This window comes from Megalops cyprinoides, chromosome 13 (assembly GCF_013368585.1).
Source record: "Megalops cyprinoides isolate fMegCyp1 chromosome 13, fMegCyp1.pri, whole genome shotgun sequence".
NCBI classification, from domain to species: Eukaryota; Metazoa; Chordata; class Actinopteri; order Elopiformes; family Megalopidae; genus Megalops; species Megalops cyprinoides.
The window spans coordinates 28,806,506-28,832,982 of record NC_050595.1 but is presented as its reverse complement, the minus strand read 5'-3'; the positions used below and the strand labels follow the sequence as shown (position 1 = coordinate 28,832,982).

The window sequence follows — 26,477 nt, the reverse complement described above, 5'->3', positions numbered from 1 at the left end:
AAGTTAAAAATAATTTTTTTAAAAAGTTCGATATACCTTAAATGTGCTGTGTGTCTCATCATAACAGTGAGCCGCTTTTCATCACCCTCCTCCTCATCAGCACCACTATGTATACTTTTTTTTTCTTCTCTCCAATAACCTAAACGGCTCTAAACAACATCATTGTTGAGCTCAGTGATTTAATGTCACCATTACCATACTGTCTCTACTCTGGAATGAATAAACCTATTCTCCACAGAGAAAAGGAAACATTTGGATCCTCTTAAAATACGAAGCACCAGCCAAGCCACAGAGTATCTGTGAGCCCTCTCTGAAAGCTTCCTGCAACACATCACTACAATGCTGCCATTGACCAACGCAGGGCTGGGACTAGATGTGCAACAGACATACCCCTTATATACCACTGAACACTACAACAAACTGGACTAACAGCGTACTGGGGAAATAAACCCAATAGCTATTTATCTCAGGGCATCAGAGGTATTTGCAAGTTGGCTGCAATGTAATTGATTTGACACGATTCAAGCCCGTGTGGGGCTCTGAAGGCACATTCGTAATGTGGTGTTTGGTCATGTGACAATGCCCATCTCTCAGTCTGAAAACGCACTGCACAGGATGAGAGAAACCATGGGCAGTTTTCAGCATAAATTCCAAAACGGCGCCGGAGCCAAGGCTGCGCTGTTAGTCAGCAGAATATCTGCGTAACATCTTAAGTGAGCTCTGTCAAAGCCCTGAAAGCTCTGCAGCGAATGTGCCTGTCTGAGCAGCAACTCGTCACGGCACGCCAGGCACAGAGCCCCCGGGCTGGGGGTTAGTCCAGGTGCCATCTCTTTAGAGACGGATAATAACAGGTCACGGGCACTCGTGGGCCAACACAGCAGAAAATACTACAGATATTACAGGAGATATGGCAGTCCTTGTAGATTCAGGAAGTCAATGCTGCTCCAAAAGTTAAAGCGCTGCAGGGTCTCTGTGTTCCTGTGTTCCACAGTTCATGGCCAATGGCACATTTTCCCGGTATTTACATTTCTTGCAATTGCATTCATTGAAACGGTACGATAAGACTGCTATCAAAGTAGTGAACAATCCACTACAGTCTCAGAGGAGGGACAAGAGGTCAAAGGTCAGAGAGGGAAACAGACAGGAAGTGAGGAAGAGGGATAGCATCTGGTTTCAGGTATCAGCAGGAGTGAAAGAGGAGGAGCCGGAGCCGTCGGTGGGAGGGTCTACCTTGTGCACCGCCTGCTTGTGGCTTTCTCGCTTTCTCTCATCGTCCTTCCGGGCCAGAACACAAGCCATGCGCCTCTCCTCCTCCTGCAACACAAGACCCAGCACCGTTAGGGTGGCGTCTGCAGAGAGCGCTCAGCACGGCTTCACCTCAACACCTGCAACAAGAACACTGGCAGTGCGCGTGCGCTTTGGCAGAACGGTCGATGAACGAAGGATCATGGGAGAGCACTTCAGCATCTGAGTAACGATGTGCTACAGAACAGCCACACCCAGCCATTACATCAATTTCTTCATTTCCCATGAGCTCCTTTCAGGAGGCATTTACACTCCGTGCAACACACAGAGGTATTTGAAGCTAAATAAATATTATAAATTGCTCTCATTTCACTGAAGTTAATTATTTGGTACTGTACTGCCTTCCCTACATCCAGGTATACTCTTTCACAAGAGAGATGCACTCTTTCACTCATTATCTTTACATTAAACAGTCAATGTACAATGGTCAACAAACAAATATGTCTACATGCAACTTATATCAATGGTGCACATTTCCTATAGAGACTCTTCTAGTCAAAAGATTACCAAATGAGGGTGTAGTTGTTCGTGTACACTGCACTAACAGTGACCTATTGGGCATTTCAGACTGATAATTTCTGCAGTGCAGAGCTAGCCGTTCCTTGCTCCACTGTTCATTGGCACAAAAGCCCTGATGAGGTGGGTGGTTGATTTATGAAGGGAAGTTCAATATTTTCTGGAACTTCTCTCAAAGGAGCATTGTTGCGCCTCGCAGGTGTCTCAGAGAGATTCCATCCATAATTCACTGTGCTTCTTTAAAAAACATACGACTGTGATTTTCTTTTCTTGCACAGGACAAAGACAGGCAGCGAGCTGTAGGCCTAAATCCTACCAAATCTTCACCGTCTGACTTATCAGAATGAGTTAATCATTATGTCCCCCAGTCCTTTCCTGACCAGAGCCTCTCAGCCCAGCTGCATCATAACACAAACAACGCTGGGTGTTTAAAGTTTAAGCCTCGGCGTGATCTGGATTTTATAGCCTGCCAAACGTAAGACTTCCAAGCCAGTTTGGAAGCTTCCTCTCTGATTTAATGTGATACTAAATCTGTTCGGTCCACCTTCAGCCTCAGTGCTCCAGTGGAAAATCCTTCCCTAATGTACGGGCGTCCGCGCTTTTCTTTTGCCTGCCAAACTGGAAATACCATGACTTTGCCAGAAGCCAAATGTCCCACTGACCAAGATTTCCCAGGGGTCCCCCCTGCCCGGATCCCGGCTGCTGCCATTCATTTACAAAGGCCAGGTGTAGTCCTGGATTCTGTTTTCCATTTTTATTTCCACTAATACACCCTTCAGAACTGTAACATCCACATCGCTTCTGCGTGAGTACATTTGATAAGTGCCAATAAAAGAATAGAGATAATGAAGACTGCAGCTGCCAATTTGAAATTCCAGCCTGATGAGTTCTCTGTTTGTTAAAACAGAGCATGTGTTTGTGCGTGCATGTGTGTAAGTATGAATGTATGTGTGTATAGGTATGTGTGTGTGTCTGTGTGTGTGCGTGTGTGAGTGTGTAGGTATGTGTGTGAGTGTATACGCGTGTGTGTGTGTGTGTGTGCATATGTGCGTGTGTGAGAGTGTGTGTGTGTGTGTATGGAAGCTGCAGTAGCTCCCCATACAATGAAAGAACAGGACATCCACATCTGCAGCGCAGTCCAACTCTTCATTAATTACACTAAATGTTGCAGGCAACCACAAAGCTTTCAAGAGAAATTGGCTGGTGAGTTTGAGCTCCAGGCAGGATCATCTACAGACAATGCCTGAGAAATCTGGTAAATATTAGCTGCACACATGAGTGCTAATAAAAGTTAAAGAGAAAAATCGTGTCATGCATAGCCAGGGACCGAGTGCTGAGACGGTGAGAAAATGAGTCTGCACACATCTAGAGGCAATCCCTGATTCACGCAGCCAATGGGAAAGAAAGGAGGAAATTCTTTGAGGAGTTATGGACATGTATGGTGACCGCATGTGGTGGTCATACGCAGTAACACTCAGATTATAACAATGTAAGAACAAGTTAGTTTTTGCCACCTTTTCAGGTGTGGCTGTGTGCGGCATGGGACCCACAGTTATGACAGGTATTATACACACGTCAAAAGCGTGTGCAGGACAGATGGGAAAAGCGTGAGTCAGATGGCTCATCAGATGAATGAGTGAGTGGTGTGAGAAGGAGCTGGTGTACATTAAGCATATTTGGCTTCTGTGGCGGGGCGAAACCCAAACGATAAAAACAATTGGCTGGTAATCTCTGCCCTGGCTCTCAGTCCTCTAATCAATCAAAAAAAGTGTTGTGAATATAGCATAGCATATTTTCCAGAGGGAATCAAAAAACCAGAAGACCCAGGCCAGTTGCAAAAAGGCTGGAAATTATTCCCTGATTCCAGGAAAAGGTGGTCTAGAGACTCCTGGAAAATGATAGTAGAAATGATAACACTGGAGCAGCACAATAAAGCATCAGGTCATCTCAACATTTCATCAGAGCAGTTCCCTTCCACAGGAAGAGAGGACAGGACAGGGGGTTGAAATGTTGGCCTCAGATAAAAGATAAAATCATGTTAAGAATCTGGACACTACTCCTCTCATCGAATACCGAGAGCTGAGCACTCTTTTCACAGAGGACAAACATGGCCCAGGCCTCTCAGGTCAGACAGGAGACTGAATGAACAGCGAGTGCAGCAAACTGAAGACCTGGCCCTCTGTGTGGCTGCAGGGAAATTCCTCTCTGCGATCCCTGTGACACCCACACTCTCGAGGGAAGGCTGTGAAAATCGGGGGCACGCCGTGTAGCACCACGCAAGCTCAGACCCGGGTGCTTCCTGGAGCGAGAAAGTAAGCTTCCTGTTGAGTGTCTAAGGCATCACTTTAATGAAGTGGAAGGGGGGGGGGTGTGGTGTCACTGAAAATGCCAAGTGTTCCATTATGAGTTTTCAAGAATGAACATGCATCTTTTGTAGGCCTGGGTCTTCTTTCTTCACAATCACCACACACACACACACACACACACACACGCACAGGCAGGCAGGCACGCGAGCATGCACACGCGGGGGGCGGGGCCTTACCGTGATGCGCTTCATGTCCAGCTGTTTGAGGTGAAGCACGCAGCGCAGCGTGGCCTGCTTGTACCATGTCTCCTGGGCTACAGGGTTCCCATCCAGGGTGAGCTCGGAGAGGGAGCAGGAGTCCCCCAGGCAGGCCAGGTCATCGAAACTGAGCCGCCGGGGGAAAACACAGACAAGACAGAAGCTGGGCTGAGGCCTGGGATCCGCTCTCTCTCTGCCCTCACCATCTATCCTCCACATCCAGCCTCACTTCAGCTTCCTGTGCGGCGAACGCGCTCGTTCATAGAATGGAGTAAACTGCAACGTGCTCCCTGTGCTTGGAGCAGTGTTAAACTGCTCGACTGCATGTGAGCAGCAGCGTGTGGGATGGGTGTCAAAGGTGATGTGCTGACTGCAGGGTCGATTCCGCCGCAGTAACGATCCCTGAGTATTAGCCCTAAGGGAGGACGCCGGGCTGATGGATAAATAGGCGGAGCTTCTCTACTCTGCTACAGCAGCAGTCACTGGAGGCACTGCACGGGCTGTTTGCTCTCGGGAGTGGGGGCTGTCTAAATTTAGCCTGGCTAGTAGAGGCGACTTTCTGCCAGTCTCAGCAAATGCGCGCTCCCTGCTGAGAGGACAGGCCCCTGTGTTTAGGGGTGTGAGGAGGTCCTCAGAGCCCACAGGCCCCCAGAGAACTACAATCTCTGCACCATTCTGCTGAACTTACTGGGACAGGGCCTAGAACACAGCTACACAACCACACACTGCCGCCTGTGGGCGAGACATTAGCCAACACACACTGGCCACACCAAAAAAACTCTGTCTCTCTGGGTTAAACCAACATACTCAGGCCACAATGAAGCCAGACCAACACACACTGCATCTGTGTGGCAGAGTTAAACGCACATACACAGGACAAACGAACAGAGTTGCGCCGGCACACGGCATGTTAAAGTGACACACCCTAGCGGCCCGGATCAAGAGACATCAGCATACACTGCAGGCAAAGACCATGAGTACAGCCGGCTACCATGAGCATCTCTCTGGACTCTCTTAGTAAACACACTTACTAAGGACAGTGTACACACAAAGCTATAACAAGGCACCCCAATTTGAAGAGCAGCTTAAGTCACCTGCTAAGCCTCGGTGCCCTCAGGAAGCACTGAAACAAGGCGTGTGCACCCCCATACACACGCTCACAACACAACACCCCCTTTCTCACACTACAAGCCCAACAGTGCACTACTGCTGGGGCCGACTGAGGTACTGGCACATCTCTGAATGACAGCAGCCCCTGAGCAACCTGCAGGCCCCCGAATAATCCAGAGGAACCCTGGCACAGTGACACCCTCCCTGCCCTGGCGAGACTAAGCCAATTAGACCCCTCTGGTGCTCGTGTCATATCCCAGACTGGGACAGGGCAGCGTCGGGGTTACAGGGCTCCACCTGAGCCGGGATCAAGAGCCTGTGCTGATCGATTCACTAAGAGGCCACCGATGTCTCCGACGAAACACACCCATGAAAGCCCACGGAAACAACAGCACCTGCAAGCACATGCACGAACATTTGGAGATTACCTTCATCTCCTGCTTTTGAAAAAAGAGCTGGTCACCGCGATTCATCTTATTGTATACACCCCCATACAAGTGAGCTCCATCTGGCATTAAAAAAAGGATGAGTCTGTGTGTGTCTCTCTCTCTCTCTCTCTCTCTCTGCCTCTCTCTCGCTCTCTGCCCCTCTCTCTCTTGGTAGCATGCCAGTAGTTTACAGTGCTGTTTCATAACAGCAAACCTCTAAAATTCAGACAACTGTGAAAAAGCCAGGCCACCAAGACATTCTAAATATAACCTAAAATACTTTTGCCCCCGGAATAATTGCAAAATTCTTAATCCCCAGGATACACTCGTTCCTGAAGAGTAGTTCTTGAACCAGGGATTTTCTTCTGGAATAGCTGTAATTTAGGCACAATTTGAGTGCTTGCTAACTGCGTCCTGGGACTACCCCGACTGAGTCAAAATTGACACGGATGATCATTTGCCTTTGAAAACAAAATCAACGGGCTAAGGAGAGAGTGGCACTCTACAGCACCATCACAGATGGCAGCAGGCTCCCTCTGCTCTGGTGGGACCGGCTCTCTCTGAATTTCACAGGAAATTTCCACGGGCAGACGGCGGCCGCCGCAGACAGCACAGCAACTTCCACACGAGTCCGGAGCGTCCGCGCGACCTGTTAACGGGCTGAGAGCCGCCGGCGCGGAGGGTGAACGCTGTGACCCATTAACCGAACGCCGCCCCCGTCTCAGACACGTGACACGCGTGTCTGTCCGTGTAGCGGCGCCGACGCGGGACAGGCACTGCGCGGGACAGCCACGGCGCGGCTCTCGGAGGGACTCGCGGCGAGGCGTGGCGCTGAAATGCTCCGGCGCGGCTCGGCGGGTTTGTTAGCGGCCCCTCCGCGGCGGCTCGGGTGGGCGGAGCCGGCGCCAGGGCTGCAGAGAGGAGGGAGTTAACGCGCTGCCTCTTACCTGGTGATGCAGTTGCAGCTGAGGAAGAGGCGCTGCAGGCAGGGCAGGCGGTCCACCTCCGTCTGCAGGGAGGAAGAGAGAGAGAGAGAGAGAGAGAGAGACGATGGGAGGAGAGGGGACGAGGAGCACCACGTGGGTGGGGGGGTGGGGGGTGTAGGAGGGATAGGGGAGGGGGGTCAGTCGTTCCCGAGCCGAACGGCGTCCCGCCCCTCCGGTCACCTTCCCGCTCCGTGCGGCGGCGATCGCTCCGTCTGCCTGGTGTGCCGGCAGCGCCGCGGCAGCGCGGGGAGGGGAGGGGGGAGAGAGGAGAGGAGAGGAGAGGCGGAGGGAGGGAGGGAGGGAGGGGGGAGGGGGAGTTCTACGCTAATGCAGAGATCCTCACCGCAGGAGCGGCTGGGCTGCTCCCTGGGCTCGGCTGCGGACGGCCGCGCGGAGACAAAGGAGAGCTGGGCAGGGGCGGGAGAGGAGGCTGCATTAATCGCGTGGCGGTAAATCCTGACGACGGGTCCCCCAGCCCCCCACCCCCCCCTGCCAGCCCGAGCAGAGGAAGGAGAGGAGCAGCCTGCCGAATGGCTGATGAGGACAGGCAGGGGCGCAGAGACAGCCACGGCGCGCTCGGGTGCTTCCGGCTGTGCTCGGAGAGGCAGGGCAGAGAGGGGGAGAGGCGTGCGCTCGGGCAGAGGAGAGGACACTCCCATGGGGAGGATGGAGTGGGGGGGGGTAAGAATGTGCTGTGTCAGACCTCACTGCAGACACTTTCTCCAAGCACCTGCTTCCTACTGGTCCTCCCACCCACTCTCACACTGTAGGCATGGTCTCATTGCATCTACTTCCTTCTTACGCCATCATGCTAACGAGGTGTAAAGTGGACGTATGCATTAAGGAGGCAGCGCCTGGGACAGAATGCTCAGTGTAAAAGGCATGCAGCGCTTCTTGGTTCTATATAGAATCTTCGCTGGCTCCGCCCCTTCTGCAGTTGCTGCTGGTGAAGCAGTTTACAAACACTGACTCTAACCTCATCCCACCCCAGGCAGTGCAGTGGTGGTTTGGGTGGTTAGGTTCAGCCTGTACCCCGATGGTTAACCCCAAGTTAAGATAAACTCAAATTCAGTTTCAATTCTGGTTTATTCGATATAATTAACTGCAGTGTGGCTTAGTGGTAAGGAGCAAGGCTTGTAAACAAAAGATTGCTGGTCCAATTCCCCATTAGGGCACTGCTGCTGTACACTTGGTCAAGGTACTTAACCCACAATTGCCTCAGTAAATATCCACCTGTATAAATGGATAAAATTGCAACCTGTGGAAGTCTATCATGTAAGAGCACCGGCTAAATGACCGTATGACTGAATGTAATGCAATGTCACCAAGATCCATTCCCTGCAACCAATTTTAGTTTTCAGTTCATGGAGATGGCTTCAGATGAATAATGAATAAAAATACAAATAAACATGGATAAAAAAATAAAGAGAAAAAATAAAATAAATAAATGGATGAGGATTTGAATAGCTGCAGTCACTGCTTCTGTGATGCCCTTGTATCTAACCCCATCCTGCAGCGTGTTTCAGGAGGGGCTGCGGGTTCACGTCCGTGCTCCCATCCACGGCTCTGTGCCCCGCCGGGGGGCGCGCTCGTCAGCCAGTGAGATGTGAGATTGCATTAGGGTTTATTGTGTAACGCCAGCGCTGACCTCCATACCCCTGCCTGGGGTTCATGTTATGTAAACAGGCTCTGTGCGGCTCGGCCGCTCATGCGAAATCAGACACAGACTAAGACAATGGCTTTAGTCTGCTGTGTAAACCTGACCCGTGAAAAAAGCTGCATAAATACAGATAATAAAAATACATAAATCGCAATCTGAAATCAAAGAATAATCAAAACATGAGCAAAACATGAGCAAAACCTTTTTGCATGAGCTCAAATCCCTGGTCCAAGCCACAGGCTGTTAAAATGAATCTGACCAAAGTACGTCAGCATATGAGCCTGCATTAAATTCCCTGGAAATATTGATTACAGATATGTTTAAGTAACTCAGTATGGTTCAATCAATATCTTTATGAGCATCACATAGTGTGTATACATAGCCTGACAAATAATTACCATGTAATATAACAGATGTAATAAAAGTCAAAGCAACTTTAAAAAAAGGAAAAGAGAAAGGAAGGCCAAAGGCCACAACCCCCATTATGCCATGTAAGACACTATCTACAATTCAGCGGGTCATAACAGTGTTTCTAGCGATCAGATTCAAAACCTGGCACTGGCGCTAATTGCCTTAGCATAGCGTCTGTCCCTTGAGCTTTGAGGCTCAGAATTATCGCGTGGCCATCTTCCCTTGGACACGCTCGAGACTCCCCGCCGAGTTTACTCCGAGCACGAGTGGAGCAAAGAGATCGCCGAGGATTAGAAAACGGAGCTAACGAAAACAAGATGGGGGTGCGGAGGAGGAAGCCAGTGCCCCGTCCCCTGTCTTTCCTCAGTCGCTGGACTCCGCCCCAAATCGGCCCGCTGCTCAAAACTACAGTCTCTGCTGCGTGGGAGGTGCCGGGGAGTGAAACCAGTCGTCTTCCTCCTGTGCCAACCTGGTGCCTCAGTCATGCTGGGCAGAGAGGTCTGGGCCTCCTACATTAAACCCAGGCTAAGTCCTTCTAATTCTTCTGAGCCGAGGGATTAAGACACCACGGAAAAGTCCCTCTTTTTAATTTGTGTCCACTCATCCCGTCCTACAGACACCCTTGCAGCTGCCTTGTTTTACAATACTACAGAGCGGCTCTCTCCCAGGTGGGCTGTGCTCCCATAAATACAATGCCAAGCGAGATGTTTTTAATCTTGTGGCTAATTACTGCATGTGAAACAATCATACTGACAACTTCATTAAAAATAAATAAAAGAATATACAAATGTTGAGAACAAATGCATGCATAAATAAATGTTTTGAATAACAGCATACATATATAAATCAATGTTCATTTATTTTTGAAATTATATACTTTCACATTTATGTATTTCTACAATTCAACATTTTTTTATTCATTTATTTACACAATTATTCTCAACATTTATTCATTTATTTGTTTACTTTTAAATAGGTCAGTCCTCCATACAAGTAAAGACCTAATGCAGCATGTTAATAATGAGAATGCAGCTAGAATAATCCCCAGGGTTTTTACATTGTCAGCCACCTCAAAGGAGCCCTGGGTGGGCCCATATTCTAGGCAGGTCAGAGGGGTATTCAGGCAACTAAACCCAAAGTGGAGGTTAACCGGTGGAAGCTCATACAGCACAACTACTGAGAGCAATAAGCCTGTGTGCTGGTGAACCAAAGGAAACTGGAGCATCAGGGCCGATGCACAATGCGAGCGTCCACAGGCTGGCGCTGAAAGGCATCGCTGCCTCGGGGCTGGTGAACAGCTTCCAAAGCCATGTGGCACTCTGTGGTGTGCTGGTATCTCCAGGACGCATGAAAACACAGACACAGATTTCAAACACGCTGCCTTTGGGTTGTCGAGCCTCTGTTGTCTGCTGCGGCAGGTGTCTGTGGATTGATCAAATAAACTCCGCCGTGCTATGCACAGCGCAGCAGATCTTTCTGCGCTTTCATCTTTTGCCATCACGTCTTTCTTCTTCCACGGCCCTCTAGCTGCTTCTCGCTGTAAGTTTACAGGGAACAGATTACAGAAACTTGCAGCCTCTTGGCGACGCGTTATGTTACTGGATGATTATTTTTTCACTGTTGTTGCCTGTCCTTCGTGGATCATGGAATCTGACACTGAATGCAATTCAGTGAAAATTTCTGCCTTGCTAAAACTGACTCGCACATCATGGGTACTTGCAAGAGCAATTATTTTCACTTGTTAGCACAGCCCACACCTAAGGTGCTAATCCAATGTACGGTTTCAACGTTAGCTCTGAATCGTAATGCTATAAAAACAGCTGAGGGAGAGAACTGTATTGTGTGTCAGAGGCTTGACACGTCGCGCAAGCCTGGAGTCATGAGACAGTCTGCTACCACCGACCGAGACAGATGCCATTAAACATGCTCTGTCTGCATCTGCAATGCAGACGGAGGACGATCGGAGCACAATACCTCATATCGCACTGCAAGTTCCAGCCACACATTTCAAATGGAAGTCGCGCACATGGTTAATTTGCAAGGCTGTAATATTGATTAACTGTGCAAATGCATTAAATCTGAGACAAAAGCAGGGTGGCGCAGACAGCACACATACACACACACACACACACACACACACACACACATACACACATACAGACATAAACACACACACACAAACACAGACACAGATACAGACACATACACATAGACACACAAACACAGACATAAACACACACATAGACACACACAGACACACAAACACACACAGAGTCATGCAGAGATATACCTGTGTGTGTATCTCATGCAGAGATACACGGCTGCCCGGGACAGGGCTGCGGCCACGCCTTCACGCGGGGAATACGAGCATGCCCGCAGGCTGCCCGTTTCGAGTGTCACACTGTCTGCGGTCCCTTCCCACGCGCCCCCACTCCACATCCGCCCCCGCTCCCCACCTCAGTATCCACCTGGTCCACACGGTTGCCTCGTGCGCGTTTGGCCGCGGTGAGTTACAGAGCCCCGACTAAAAACCCACCACCGTTGGGGTGGTCGCGTCATTACCGTTCCACTCCAGCGGATTCACACACCACCACACACAGTGGCCACCTACAAAAACACGCAGGTGCATCCTACACATACAGACACAGGCTACCTGAACGCCTGACACAGGCTACCTGAACGCCTGAACCTGAACATGTCTGTCGGTGGTTTTGTCAGCCATCGGTGTGGGGAGGCTGCAACAGTATGGTGCAGTGGCGGTGAGAGGTTGTGATCCAAATCTCTTGTGGGGCACTGATGCTATGCAGTACATCACCTGAATTACTTCATTTAACATCCTGTAGTGTAAACAGAATGTGTAAGCTAGGTTAGTAGCCATGGAAATGGCCATCTACTATGCAAACAACCAATGGAATGCAACATTCATTAAATACAATGGAGTCACATTGTCATCCACTATATAAATGAATCCATGCTTTTTTTATCCAGAGACAAAGTCAAACCCCCTGCACTCCATTCTCTTCTAGACATGTTATATCAGGTTGTCTTATATCGTAAATAAAAGTCTTAGATGTATATGAGATAAAGTGCAGAATAATGTATCCACATCCCTGAAACACTGTGCAACCGCACTGCTAAGATTTATGCGTAAGTGTAGGTTTTGACTTGTTTCTAAACTGCACCTCCGTGTCTGCATCTTGTCTTTAACAGCCGCGTCCAAAAATCCACTTTACATCTCACGAGGACGAGGAGAAAACCCTTTTAAGAGCACCGCGAGATTTCTGTGTTTAGTTTGTCCCCGCAATAAAAACTTGGCGCCGTGACCCTGTAATGAAAGATGCAAGAGGAGGGAAAGGCCGCGGGGCACGATTTTTCCCCTTTCTCCTTCTCTCCGCATCCAAAAAATCTCCCATCCCATTATTAAGAGGGGGAGTCTTTTCAGCTGATGTTTTTGGGAGATGAACACAGGTGTGATAACCACAGCTGACACGGTGTGTTCGCTTTGTTACAACACACCAACGGAGAAACGCATGCATATTCAAATGCTCTGTCAGGGATGTGATTTCAGAGGCTAGACTGTCATCCTTTTAATATCTTGCATTGCTTCTTATCTTTACCCTCTGTGAGTACTGCCAGAAATGCTCTACTAATAAAGTTAGTATAATATATTTTTACATATGATACATAATTAGCATATAGTTTTTATCAGAATAAAGTTATTATCTATAGCAAAGAGAGGGCTGGTGTAAACAGAAGTAGCACTGGTGGAATATTTAACAGTTAGCCAGTAAAGTCAGGTAAGGAGGAGCTAATGTAACATCTCTTCCCACTTCTGAGTGTCTTGAAAGTGTTCCTGAGACCAAACCTGGCATTTTATTGTCCTGTGTTCTTTTTCAGCTTCACCTTTGCCAAACACTGTGGAATCAAGCAAACCCCAAATAACAATGCAATCTTGTGACTGGAGCCGTGGGCTGTGGACCAGGGGGTGAACCAGCAGCCCAGTGGTGGCGCCCTGTGAATATATCTAACGGCGTGCTAAACGGTAGAGACCCCAGACCGTGCATAGGGATGAGAGTGGAAGGGGCAGCATGTGTAGTGACCCGTCGTTACAGACGGGGGCTCTCAGGTCAGTCCTCCCTCGCCCGGCTGCCTCACCACACTGGAGATGCAGTTGCGCCGTAGGTTGAGCTCAGCCAGGGAGTCCAGGCCCTGCAGGTTGTCCACTGTGGTGATGCAGTTCCACGCCAGGTTCAGCACCCGCAGCTCCGACAGGTGGGAGATGTTCTCAATCTGCCCGATCTGAGGGGAGAAAAACATACGTACACACACACACACACATACACACACACACGAACACATGTGCACACACGAATGGACATACATATATATATATACACACATGCATATGCGAACACACGGACACACATGCAAAAACAAATGCACATACACATGCACAGGGACAGACACACACACACACACACACACAAACACGTGTTAGAATCAAACAGCATCGACTGTCATCAGCATGATCTGTATCCACCATTCTGCCTGCAGCTAAAAAGCTTGCGCCGAGGTTGTTTGGGCCACACCCCGGCCCTCACACCCCTGTGCGCCCCGCGGTGGGAGCGGCCCTCGCTGAAAGGCCGGCATTGTGCCGTCCCTCAAACGCACGCAGACGCTGTGTTTGGCCTGGCCGGCAGCCGTACGCGCCGCTGAAAGGCAAACACAGCCCGGTGATCTCTGGAAAGGAGAGAGCCGCACACACACCTGCTCGCCCCAGTTTCCACCTCTGCCGATCCCGGCCCCGGCCCCGCTCGGCTCTCTCAGGAGCGAACCTGGCCAGATCCCAACACTCTCATGCGCTGATGGACCACAAACGGCACCTGGCTGAATGCGTCTGTGCTGAAATGTTTACTCAAATGGGAGCTCTCTTTGCTGTTTAACCGCCTCCCTCTCCACTGCCTCTGAGTGACTGAAACAAACACCCTGACGGCTTCTCCTTTGCAGAGAATCAAGAGGTGAAAACAATGGGAAGAAAATGGGGGGAAACAAATGAAACGCACAGATGAAGCATGCGTTTTGGCATGAGGACAATTCTGGCCATAGAGGACAAGGGCGTTTTTGATTCAGGCAGGTGTTCACAGCGAGGGATTGGTGGAGGGGGGGGAGGGGCTGGCAGCAGTGTAGTCCACCCAGCGGAGGGGGGGGGGGGGGGGGGGGGGGGGGGGTCACAGTCAAACGCAGTGCAGGTGCTCCACTCCATGCGCACACCTCCGCTCACCACACTCCGCATCGTTACGCCATCTCCCCAAGGCAAGGCCACGCAATGGTGTCCGGACCCGCGGCAAAGACGGCTAACCCCGGTCACCGTCACCCCCCCCTCCACCGCTGGGTCTCGTCAGACTTTCACCCAATCCCGAACGATTCCCTCACAGTCCAACTCTCAGTCCTGTTTATCCTGAATGTCATCCCATTATGTCAAGCGTAATGCTGTGCAGCCCTGCTTTCTAAGTTCACGGTAACAATGAGGTGACGCGTTCCACACTGAGAACGCAGAACAGCTGTGTGGCTCTGCGCTGACCGAATACTCTCAAACTCTGTGAAAGGAACGCCGGCGACAGGGGAAACCGTCTCTCCGTTTCCCCCCCGTAGGGTGATATACGAGTTCCCCTCCGCCAGATGAAGGGATTTGGGGGGCCCTTCGTTATAATGAAACTCTAACCAGCACCGAGCACAGGGGAGAAACAGTATCGAAATGGCTGTCCGTTGAATTTAAGGCCCTTTCATTGTCGGTCCTCAGAGTGTTTAAATATGGCCTTCTAACGCCAGCAGGCCCCTGAACGCTGCCAGAGTTATAAAGGTCGCACAGGTGATTCAATCTAACCCCCCGTGGGAACCAACGCAGAATCTTCCATTCGCGGAGGCGTGAATCAGGGACAGACTGCGCAGGTCCGCCGGGCTAAGCCGAATTCCGCGCGAGGCGCTAGCAGAACTCCGTGCGACCGTAACAGGAGAGCGGGGGACGGAAGCGGCGTCACGGCTGAGCCGGCTGGCCCGCCGGACGCGTCCAGGTGGCACCGGCGGTCGCAGCGTCCCCACAGCTGCGCTGGCTCTCCACTCTCTCTCTCTGTCTCTCTCTCTCTCTCTCTCTCTGTCCCGCTGTTATTGTTGGACGGCGCCCAGGGGAGCGAGTGGGGAGGTGGGGAGGAGGGAGCTGGGGAAGGTGATTGCTTTGTTGTGACTGCTGATGGCAGCGGCGGGGCTGAGGCTTTGCACATGTCGGGGCCCCCGGCGGGGCGGCCCGAATTTTCAGCCCTTGCTCCTCTTTTAGGCCGTCGTGGGCTCCGGGTTCGGGCGGACGGGTGACCGAGCGGCACGCGGAGGTGACGAGCTACTGCGCAGCGAGGGCAAAGTGCGGGTGGCGTGTGTGTGTGTGTGTGACGCGGGGAGCAGCCTGCCTGCCCCTTCCTCCCGTGAGGACACCTCGCTGCATTCGCGTCACCTCGCGATGCCACTGGTTCCATCACCTCCCCGTCGCTCGTCGGGCGAGAGTAAATAATCCCTCTCCCGTGCGCTTAACGGGGTCATGTTACAGCCCACGGAGGAGGCCCTCCCTGACGGGGGCATCGGCCATCCGGGACACGCGGCATCCTGCTCCAATAATCATTAAATAGGCCGTTTTTATGCATTCTTGGGCAGCTTTACTGATTCCTCTTTCAGCGTGAACGCATCAAGGTCATGGAACTGCGTGCTGAGCAGAGAAACTCGGCACACAAATTACCCATCATTTGCCGTCGCGGGCATCGTGCTGCCATGCAATTTTCGGAGAGAGGATTGAGGTGCCGCTGAATGAGCCCAGAGCTCTGCCGGCACAGAGACGGCCGTTTGACCTTGCGTGTGCAGCTGAAATTTTCAGTGCGCACAAACCAGGGAAAATGTCCTCCCTCGGTCACCAGAGATTATTAATAAAAAGAGGGCAGACAGGATTTATCAGGTTTAGTCGATTGCACAAAAAACACTTAATCTCCAATTCTGCAGTTCCCTGGGAGACGTGTCCTCTGTGTGTATTCCCCCAAATGCTGTGGAGTGCTACACAGCCTGCCCTGCGCTCTGCTGCCCTCTACAGGCCAGAGTGAAAAAGACAGAGGACAGCTGGAGCCCCAGCTCATACAGTGAATACTACCTAGTGAGAGTGCGTGTTTACAAGACAGGTGATTGCACTGCTGTACGCTTTGTGGCCAGGAGTGGATGTGGTGCAGCTGGGCTATGTCTCAGGGAGGACTGATGACAGTCAGAGCTGACAGGGAGCGAGTTCGCAACAGAGATGTGAGTGCTAGGCAGACTCAAAGTTTCAGATATGCATTTTACAAAGACATAAAGCTGACATCAGCAGGCAACCTCCAACACGAAGCCTGTTTTATGAGATAGGGCAGGCTGGGAAACCAAATGGTTGTTGTACAAACAACTTACACATCCCCTAGTATGAGCCACTGATTTTGTATGATTAGATATAAATGCCCTCTGTGAGGTTGCCATGTCATTTTTCATTTACTGGTGTAAAAAATAGGCTCTGCTCTGCCCGGGATAGGGGTGGGCAGGTCAACCGAGGTCTCCTCACATCGCCACTCTCAGGCAACGTGCGAATTATCAAGTACCTGAGAGCTGCTTGGATGACTTCACCAATCCTCCAGTTGGTGCCCACTTCACTATGGTGCAATGTTGGGCTTCTAGTGTGAAAAATAGCTATTGGTTTGCATGCAAATGTATAGAGGGATTGCATTCATCTGCACAGGCTGTCACAGTGAAATGAGTCAAATATGCAGGGGCTGTATGAAGAGGAAAGCATAAAACAGAGTATTTTTCCAAAACAGTAACAGGTTCAAAAATGTTAAATGGTAATTTAAAAGATAAATTCTGTTAAAAAATAATTCTGTGCTTTAATGTGGCATGTTAAACTACAATGTAATTGTACAGGCCATTAAATTTCAATGTGATTGTACCGATTATGGAATTACAATGTAAACGTACAGATTATTTGATCAGGAACATGAGCATGTGACTTCTGAATGGCAAATGATTTTACAGTGTGGCATCAGGCCTTAGTCAGAGTAGAAGGAAGCCCCGGGAGGGGGCGGAGAGAGCTTCAGAGTGTTCGTGGAGAGAGCTTCAAAGCATGTGTGGGACACGGTTGCTCCAGACTCACATCTCGCTACAAACGACCGCAGCAGGCCTCTCACCGCATTCTTCTCTCTTTCTCCTGCCTTTTTTTTTCAGGTGCTGCCAAAAAAACCCCTGCGCGACTCCGAGCAGACTGTGATCTCTCTTCAATGGCTTTTTGAGCGCAAGTGACCCCAGACGGACCTCAGCCAATCCACCGAAGGGAAAAAAGCCCATAAAGCCGGCATTCAATCTCACTCCAGCCCTCCGAGTTCGGCTTTAACCTCAAAACGAACGCACAATGAGGCAAATTCAGTTCCCCCGCAGAAGGGGACCGCTGTGCCCAAATACTTGTTTCATCCTTTTTTATCTATAAAAATAACCACAGAGTAGCTGGGGGGGACAGAGTAAGCCGTAAACATGTCCCGATTTTTATATCTTGTTTTTATATTATAAAGGAAATATACCCAGGAGCCACACGCAGGCTGCTGCGGGGATTCTGTGCAATGCAGGCCCTATCTCATCTCATCTGCAGTCCTGCACCACTGCCTTCCACCCTGCTCCTAAGGTGCCCGGAGCTCTGCAGAAAACCAGCCTCTATCTAGGACGCAAATCAAGCTCTGGTTGTAAAATGCAGATCTGAATGTCCCACGCACCTGATACATTTGCCATATGCAACTTTTCAAGTACCTCATTGCTACACCGATCCTCTGGCCGGCTAAAGCGGTATCGGGTGCAGACACATTATATGGGACTTATTTGGGACTCATATGGGACTCATATAGGACTCATAAGGGACTCGTAAGGGTCTTGTAAGGGACTCATGGGGGACTTGTATGGGACTCGTAAGGGACTTGTGTGGGACTCATATAGGACTCATAAGGGACTCGTCAGGGACTCGTAAGGAACTCGTAAGGAACTTGTTGGTCATCCCTCTAGCTGCTGACTGTATGTCAGTCTCCTTGCTGCCCCTCCCCCAGCCCGTCTCCCTGCCAGGACTAATTGTGGTGACCTTCAGCCTCTGCATCCCCACTCCCCGGCCCAATCGGGTCTCCCGCGGCTGTGTGGTGCCGCGGTGCCAGCGCCGGGCTGTGCCGGCATGGCGTGCGGGCGGGCCAAATAAGCCGCCTCGTCAAAGGGACCCTTGTGCGGGGGAGCGCAGAGCTGGGCAGGACGGCCGCTTTGTTCCGCAGCAAAATTAGAAGGAATTAAAGGCTTTAACCGCAAAAGCCAACAGCGGGGCAAACGGCAACCTAATAACACGTTTCCGCTTTGCCGCTAACGAGAGTGTCGGCGCCCCAGCCGTGCCAGGAACGGGAGCTCGGCGTGGGGAGAGCGGGGGGGGGGGGGGGGGTTACCGGCTGTCTGGAGGACGCGTTTCTCTGCTCCCACTGCGCGGGTCACAGCAGGACACCGTCACTCACTCACTGCTGACAATATGCTGGACTCAATCAGACCTCCTTCGCTTCCACAAAGCAGCAGATGCACGCACGCTGGAGCGCATCATGGATCATGACCTGATCGCCGGCGTGGAGGCAGACTGATTCGAGGCTTGGGCAGGGGACGCTACCTGGTTGCCGTGCAGGTCGAGAACGTCCAGTTTAGTCAGGTTGTCCAGATTGCAGATCCTCTTAATTCTGAAAAATGCATCAAGAGTGAGTGTCATTTTCCTTGAATCACAGAACGAGAAAGAAATAGTGAGATACATCACCTAACACTTCCAGGAGCAAACTTTTCTTTTTAACCATTGTAATCTTAGTGTAAATACTCCACAGCAACTAGCAACCTAGATATAAAACACACAAACAAGGTAACACTAACGTATTTCCAGCTGTCTAACTCTCTGTGGCTTGGATTGAAATGGAAGGTTTCAAATAACAATCCAAGAGTCGGCATTCAAAAAACAGCTTCAAAGCTTCCATCTTAATCTCACGAGGTCATTAAACTCATAAAGAGTGAGTCGCTGGGTCATACTGCCAGTGACACAGATATGTACAGTAAGGCAGACACGTCATTCATCTCTTCAGTTATTGTCATCTGTACACAGCACCCCTTGCATTGCCTGTCCACTACATGAGAAACGTCTTCTGCACCTCCCCGCAAAAAAGGGAAAAAAAATGATAACCCAGATTAGTGACATTTAACTTTAGAACTGCAGGCTAGGCTGAAGAATGTAACTGGTGTGTGATGTACTTCCGCTGTCAGCACGGGGGGTAGCAGGGCAGTGGGGCTGTACCTGTGTGGATTGATAAGGCCCGCCCCTCTGTCAGGAATATGGGAGTCGTGTTACAGCTGCTCTGAAAGGCCTGCTGTAACCCTAACCTGCGGTATGCTTGTTATGAAAGCCACCGGTAAATGTTCTGGAATGGCTTCTAAAAACCCAAATGTCATGTTTTATAGATCTGGAACAAAACCAGACCTGAGCGATGAGATCCATGTGGCACTGGCTCTTATGATTTGTGACTTTAATCTTCTCCTGCCCGACTCTTTAAAGTAAGGCGATATGGGATTCTCATACAGAGAGCAAGGGTACGGCTCTGTACGGAGATCAATCACTGGCAGGAAATCTCTTTTTTTTTATGTGGTTTGTCGGATGTTGCACCATTGACAGAACAAGTCGAGTGCAAGGCAGGATACATAAATATATCAAAACATCTTGGAGTCATTGAGAAAACAGAGAGGCGGCTGCTGAAGCCGTTAGCGTGGCGCGGGGTCTGACACACGAGCTTTCTGATTAGACGCGCGTGTGGACCGTGGGTCTGTGAGCGTGACCGCGGCGGCGACGCCCCGCCCCGCCCATGATGCACCTGTTCTTGCCGAGCATGAGCACGCGCAGGGAGGCGAGGGCCGAGATGCCGCCCATCTCGGTGATGCGGTTGTCGTACAGGTCCAGGAAGACGAGGCGCCGCAGGTGGGACAGGTTCTCGATGCGCGAGATGAGGTTGTGCTGGAAGTTGAGCAGCCGGAGCCCGTCCAGCCCCTCCAGCAGGGGGCACTCCTCCAGGCCGCGCCTGGCGGGGGGGAGACACACAGTCACCTGGACGCGCCGCTTTCGCCCTACACCTTACATCACTGAGATGCAGGATGGAGGGAGACTGCGATCCAGTTCACTAGCAACAGAAAGTCACTGCTTTTCAGGCCAACTGAGCCAATATTAAATTTGTGATTTGTTCAGTAGGATGAAATTAGTAACTGACACAGCTGACACGACAAATGCTACACTGTAGACACTAAAAGCTACTGTGGTAGGGTCTGATTGGTGGGCACAAGATGTTTTAAAGGGGTTTTGCTGCCACCTGCTGGCAAATAAAAGTACTATGCAAATTGCTCAAGTTACCTAATTTACCTGGATTCTAACATTCAGACCAGCTCTTTTTTTGTCTATATTCCCTGGGATTTCTTACTGGGTTTCCAGGGAGCTCAAACACTCTCGATACCACATATGGACTTTTATTTCTATCTCTTGTTGTTAACGATAAACTGCTTCTAACTGCGCATGCTCTTGCCCACTGACAGTGCACTGAATCTGCTGTATGACAATGGGCTAAGACTGAGGACACCTCACCTGTCCATATCCAGACGATCAGGGTTGGCGGTACAGTCATCACGGGACCGCAAGGCAAGAGGCGTGGGAGGAGAGTTCTCCAGGCAGGCCCCTGTGTCACCTAGCACAGCACAGCACTTAAAACACGCAAACACGGGTGGGTGGAGGTCAAAGACAAAGGTGGGAATGCTGACTGATGGAAAGGACCATAATTACGGCTCAGACACAAAGAGCAACAAACCAGTCATCTTTAGTAAACTTAAAATCAGTGCGGCTAATGTGATTAAAAGCGCAATGATTTCTATTATTGGCGAGCCCTGTGTTTTCCCCTTCTGGGTTTTATAGCCTGTGCATAAGACCACCAGTTGCAAGGAGGCACTAAGTGTCATTCAGCCACTTACTGAGAAATCAGTTCTGACTGGGATCACTAAATGATCTCAATTGGTCATTGTAATTACTCTCAACTGCAAACTGATTCAGAGAGCATGTATTTGTTTATTTTATTCAGCAGTATTCACAGTTATGTGTCATTAACACATTAGTGTTCACCAGTAGCATAAAATGTCTGTTGTTATGTTGTCATTTGTTTAACCCAGTCTTCTGTCATCGCTTGACACTGTGCTGTGAAATCTTGCCCATGTGAAGACTTATTTCAGCATCAAGTACATTTGTGACTAGTGACAAGCATACATAGCTTACAGTGCCAAATGTTAATTTATTTCAGGCAATTTCTCTGCTATGTTCTGTTTCACAGGCGTTGTAGCTGTCTGCTTCTGATCCAGGGCCAGCATCAAACCCTGGAACTGAATATAATGGGAGGGCACCCAATCCCAAATGACTAAGTTGCTGTGGGGGAATTATTCAAAATGTTCTGCTTTCAGATCGTTGGGAGTCAGACGAAAATAAGAACATTATTTATTTTTGTACTGATCAGTATTAGAGCAATTATGCCATTTTCTGAATGTCACTGAAGGTTTTTGCACAAAGCTTGTTTACGGTGGTGTGTGTGCTGTGAGCGTGTGGTGTGCCACTGATTGGCACTCCTTGGTTTTCTCCATGCTGTTTTAGGTAGGATGCGTATTCCCTTCACAAATAAACTGCTGTAAATCCCCTGCCCTGTTCACAACATGTGTGCTCATGACAGCTCATATGATTCATTACACTATATTATATTACATTACAGGTTAGCAGCGTGGCGCAGTGGTAAGGAATAGGGCTCATAACAGAAAAGTTGCTGGTTCGATTCCTTGCTGGGGTACCGCTGTTTCACCCTGGCCAAGGTACTTAACCCACAATTGTCTCAGTAATTATCCACCAAATGGATAAAACTGTAACCTATTTAAGTTGCATCAGTCATAATAGCAATGTCTGCTAAATGACAATAATGCATATAATACAATAAGTTATATTCACATAAACAAACTGCACCAAATGCACATTCTGCTGCACGCATTTGTTCAACAAAAGGCCTTTACATATGATCACCTCTTCCAAACTCTCCTTCTTGCAGTTTCATCTGTCTAATCCCAACAGTGTGTTGCATAGCACCCACCTCACTATCACTGGTCTCTCTGTTTTTAATGACTGCGGCTTCATCACAGTCAATTACCTTGTCATGAGTTCATCTCCAGCAGGTAGAGAAACGAGGCGGATTTCAAACAAGTTACAGGCTGCAAAACCCAGTCACCGAACAAACATATGGCCCCAGAAAGCCCAAAGCGGCGTCTGTGAGCCCTTACCTGAGGGCAGGGCGAGCGAGGGGCTGGCGTTTGTGAACGTGGCCCCAGCGCTGTGGGTCGCCCGGCGCGACTTGACCCTGTGCGCCTGCGGCCCCAGGTCGCCCGCGAATCCGCAGGGAGCGGCCGCAGCAGGCGGCGAAGGGGCGTGCTCTGGGCTTGCAAATTCATTGCCAAACGCCAGCACGGAAGCGTGGAGAGGCCTGCCGCCATGATGAACGCCAGGCCTGCCCTCTGGAAGCAACAGCAAGGGGGAGGAGAACGGGGGGTGGGGGGTTGCGGAGTTAGCGGAACTAGACTCACCTAGATTTTCCATACTTCCATCGAACCTATACTTCAGGTGGAACAATGAATTATAAATTATGATAAAATCTTTGCCAGATTCACTCACCACCAGTGAGTTAGTGCTTTACCTTGTTTTGTTCGGTTTATTTTCAGGGTGTCCGTAGAGACTTCTTTAAGACTTCTTTTCTCAAATTCTTTATACAATCGAACATCCAGCTGGCAAGTAAAAGAAAACTACTATTAAATAGACTGCCTGAAGGTACAGGAAAGTAATGATTTGCGGAGAGGATTTTGCTCTTTGATTTCTCCTTTGCAAGTAACTGCTTACAGTTAACACAGTGCAAAAAAAAAAAAACTACTGAACTGAGTACTCTTCTACAATGCTAAAATAAAGCGGCAATATATATTGAAAAATACATTGCTCACACATTCATTACTGAGGCATACCAGAACAAAATGTCCCAGGTTCAGTTTCCAGATGAAGCAATGCTGTGCATTTAACCCGTTTCAGCGAACATCCCGCTTTTAAAATGGATGAACGAGGACTGAATTATGTACTACCAGCTATATGGCTTAATAAGCAGGATCAGCAAAGAAAAGGTTTAACGTAGCTGTTCGCATGAGCTGCTGATATACTGTATGACTCACCGGTCTTTGCGATGGTCGGTCCCGCACCAGAGAGTTCATGGCTGCCAGGTGTAATCTGAGGTTGCTAACCTGTAGAACGCATCGCAAAACTTTAATTTGCACCAGTAATTTGAGCAACCACAGAGACTACGGAAGCTTGTAACAAAACACCACAGCAGCGCAGTGAATTTAGCCAACGTTAAGAAACTCCCTGAGAAACAACGGAGTATTTTGAACGAACCTTATTTGTTACGAGCATGGCATCTTTCGAAATTAGTTCTTACACATTGTGCTGTTAGATTTAGATAGCCAGCTGACTATTTTCTTAGGTAAACGGTTTGTTAAAATAAGGCCATTATTTACGGTTGAAGGCATTTGGAATATAAAGTAAGATAACAATAGTTATTAAAAGCCAGATAGACTGGACTAGCTAGCTACAATGCATCTAACACAAAGCGATCGTTCACATCAGCTATGCCGTAAATTGTTTTCTTTAATGTATATTTAAATTACCCAAATGACTTGGTAGCCACGGAAACAGCTAACAATTCACGAGATTTAATGACAGTTAGCCATCTATTGTAGCGCCATCTGCGCACAGTCGTTTCGGTGCTGAACTTTGATGAAATCCGTTCTAGTGTAACGATAGCTAGCTAACCTTAGCTAACTTACCGGACTAGGAGAGAAAAATCGTCCCGTTCTATTGCTCGGATGTTTATGGGGGCGCATTATAGCGTTACGTCCCCCCGAAATCATCTACCAGATTTGTGGGTGGGGGAGAATTATTGATTTTCTTTTTTATGGTTGACTAGCTGAGTAGCTATGCTTGCGTGCTGTCAAACAGTTGTGTGTTTGCTAGACAGACAGGAAAATGTCAGACTATATTAGTCAGGTAATTTACTTTGCCAGACCTTTACACTACTACCTAGCCAGTTTTAGCTGAATTTTTCGAACTGTTCCACCAAGTCTAAACAGAAGCACTGAGGTACAAATAATGCCAGCCAGCCAGTTTGCTGCCTTCAGTCACACTTCCTTGGCAACGACGAAAAAGTGTTGTTAGATACGCCAACATCCTGTCGTACCCAGAAAACATTCCAAAAGAAAACATACCTCCAAACTATGGTTCCTACCAGCGTTTCCAGCGTCAGTTCAAGATCCAAAACCAATGTGACGTAATTTCTAAACCAAATGCAAAAACCATGATGTTATAGGGCCAAGATAAACTCATGCCTCTCAACCACATTTGGCTGTGTAACATAAAATACAGGTTTTTAATAAACTGATGCGATTTTGTTGATAAAGGCCAAATATACATATAGCCAAAATTCCTACTGGCTTTTTACTTCTACTACTCAGCCAAGTTGGCCCGAAAAGTTGAACTGGCAATGCCAGACATATCGAACGTACGTCAGGGCAATTAGGTTTTTGTAGATCAGCCACAACACGGCCTATATGTGGTCTTACAATAATAATTATTATATTTCAGAATAACTGCATACCAACCGCAAAGGGGTAATGCATCTGTTAAAATTCACATAGGATGCTTGTGGTTATCTTCAATTTGTACTTGTATCAAATAAGGTAGCCTATAAATATTCCAGTGTGTGAATATCATTGCGTTTTTGCAAATTCCTTTAGCTGTACAACAAAGGGTAAATGTTCCAACATCTCAGTTCCACGAGAGCTATTTGTATGCATACAGTATGTTATTCAATTGGGAAAGGGTCACGGGTGTATGCTTTGTTCAGAAAATGAGTGCAAAGTGTATGTGTAGAACATGCTTTCAATCACCAGTGTCTTTTCAGTGATGAGACTGTGGGGAAGTTGCTGCAGAGGGATTCATGTTACATACAAACAGAAGGCTCAGAGCAACTCTTCACACCATCAAATCAAAGGGACATCTCAGACACCAACCCGGTGACCAACTCCTAGAATCCCTCATTGTTTATTCATGAAGTCATTAAGCAAACCTACATATGTCAAAAAATGCATTTACAATTTTATTTATTTATTGGAGTAATCCACAAAAACTAATGCAAGAAACGCATTTTCCTTTTTCAGTAAACTGTCACAAGTGTTGAGATGTAAGGGTATAATCCACTGGCCCCTACCTTTTCATACTAATCCACACATCTGCTCAAGTAGCATTTTTGTGTTCACTCTGCTTCCCAAACACAGGAGACAAAATTATATGTTATAAGTACAACCTCAGCTGTTAAAGTCACTTGTCAGCACAGTTCTGTCTGTAATAGCATATTATCTGTACTTTGGTCAGAGCATTGTCCTTGAGGTAAGAATTAAGTAAATTATATGAGTCTGAGAAATGTGTCATATTCCCAACAGAACACATGCTACAAAGACTAAGGGGATCAATGTGATTTTGTCTGTTGCCATGCATTATGCATGGGAGCTTGGCCAGCCAGAGCTCTCTGGGGTACGGGAGGCTATAAATACCGCGTCTGACTCAGAATGTGAGTGTGACGTGGACCAGAGGTAGAGCACACCATTCAGTAATTAACTGCACCAGATAGGTACAAAACCATGCTTCTTGAAACAGCAGCACTGAAAGGAATAAAGGGGGAGAGAGAGAGAGAGAGAGAGAGCGCATGGGTGAACCAGAGAGAAATGGAGAGTGGCAACACAAAAAGGGAGATGCAGAAGAGAGAGTGGGAAGAAGGAAAGTCCCCAGCCCACCCCTATGAGTCACGGTGTCACATGACTGTGTGGGCACGTCCTAAACAGCTGGAGAAGCTTTATCCACATGAAGCGTTCTGTCATCTGAAGAAGTGCAACTGGAAAACACACCTGCCCCCAAAGCCTTTCAGACAGAATCGCAATGCCCACACAATCAGTTCCCTCTGAGTCACAGCAAATATACCATTACTACAGACTGTGAAAAGACTAGCACTAGAGCATAGCTGCGATGTTTAAACAGGAAAGAATGAACATACTGGGAACACTATAGCATGTTTTCACATAATCTTAGAATTGATATCTGTTCTTAATATCGACATTGTTCAGCTGATCAATTCCAATTCAATAAGTTGTTATTCAGCAACTCAAAGGGAACATTAATTGTATTGAATAAATATATTCTGGGCAGAAAGTGAGCTCAGTATTGAAAATCTTTATGTTTTTTTTTTTTGGAT

General features: G+C 48.7%; 1 protein-coding gene across 1 annotated transcript in view; it reads right to left on the bottom strand.

The window, feature by feature from the left end:
* Positions 1-24,294, bottom strand: part of LOC118787722 (leucine-rich repeat-containing protein 49-like) — a 40,680-nt gene extending 16,386 nt beyond the window's left edge. The window contains exons 1-11 of the mRNA XM_036543356.1: positions 24,001-24,294; positions 23,350-23,418; positions 22,830-22,917; positions 22,420-22,650; positions 20,702-20,801; positions 19,944-20,147; positions 18,707-18,773; positions 13,135-13,278; positions 6,870-6,931; positions 4,364-4,511; positions 1,231-1,314 (exon numbers count right to left, since the gene is read on the bottom strand). Coding sequence (XP_036399249.1) covers positions 1,231-1,314; positions 4,364-4,511; positions 6,870-6,931; positions 13,135-13,278; positions 18,707-18,773; positions 19,944-20,147; positions 20,702-20,801; positions 22,420-22,650; positions 22,830-22,917; positions 23,350-23,418; positions 24,001-24,057 — 1,254 coding nt within the window. The 5' untranslated portion in view covers positions 24,058-24,294. The remainder of the gene's footprint in view (positions 1-1,230; positions 1,315-4,363; positions 4,512-6,869; positions 6,932-13,134; positions 13,279-18,706; positions 18,774-19,943; positions 20,148-20,701; positions 20,802-22,419; positions 22,651-22,829; positions 22,918-23,349; positions 23,419-24,000) is intronic.
* Between the last annotated feature and the right edge of the window lie 2,183 nt (positions 24,295-26,477).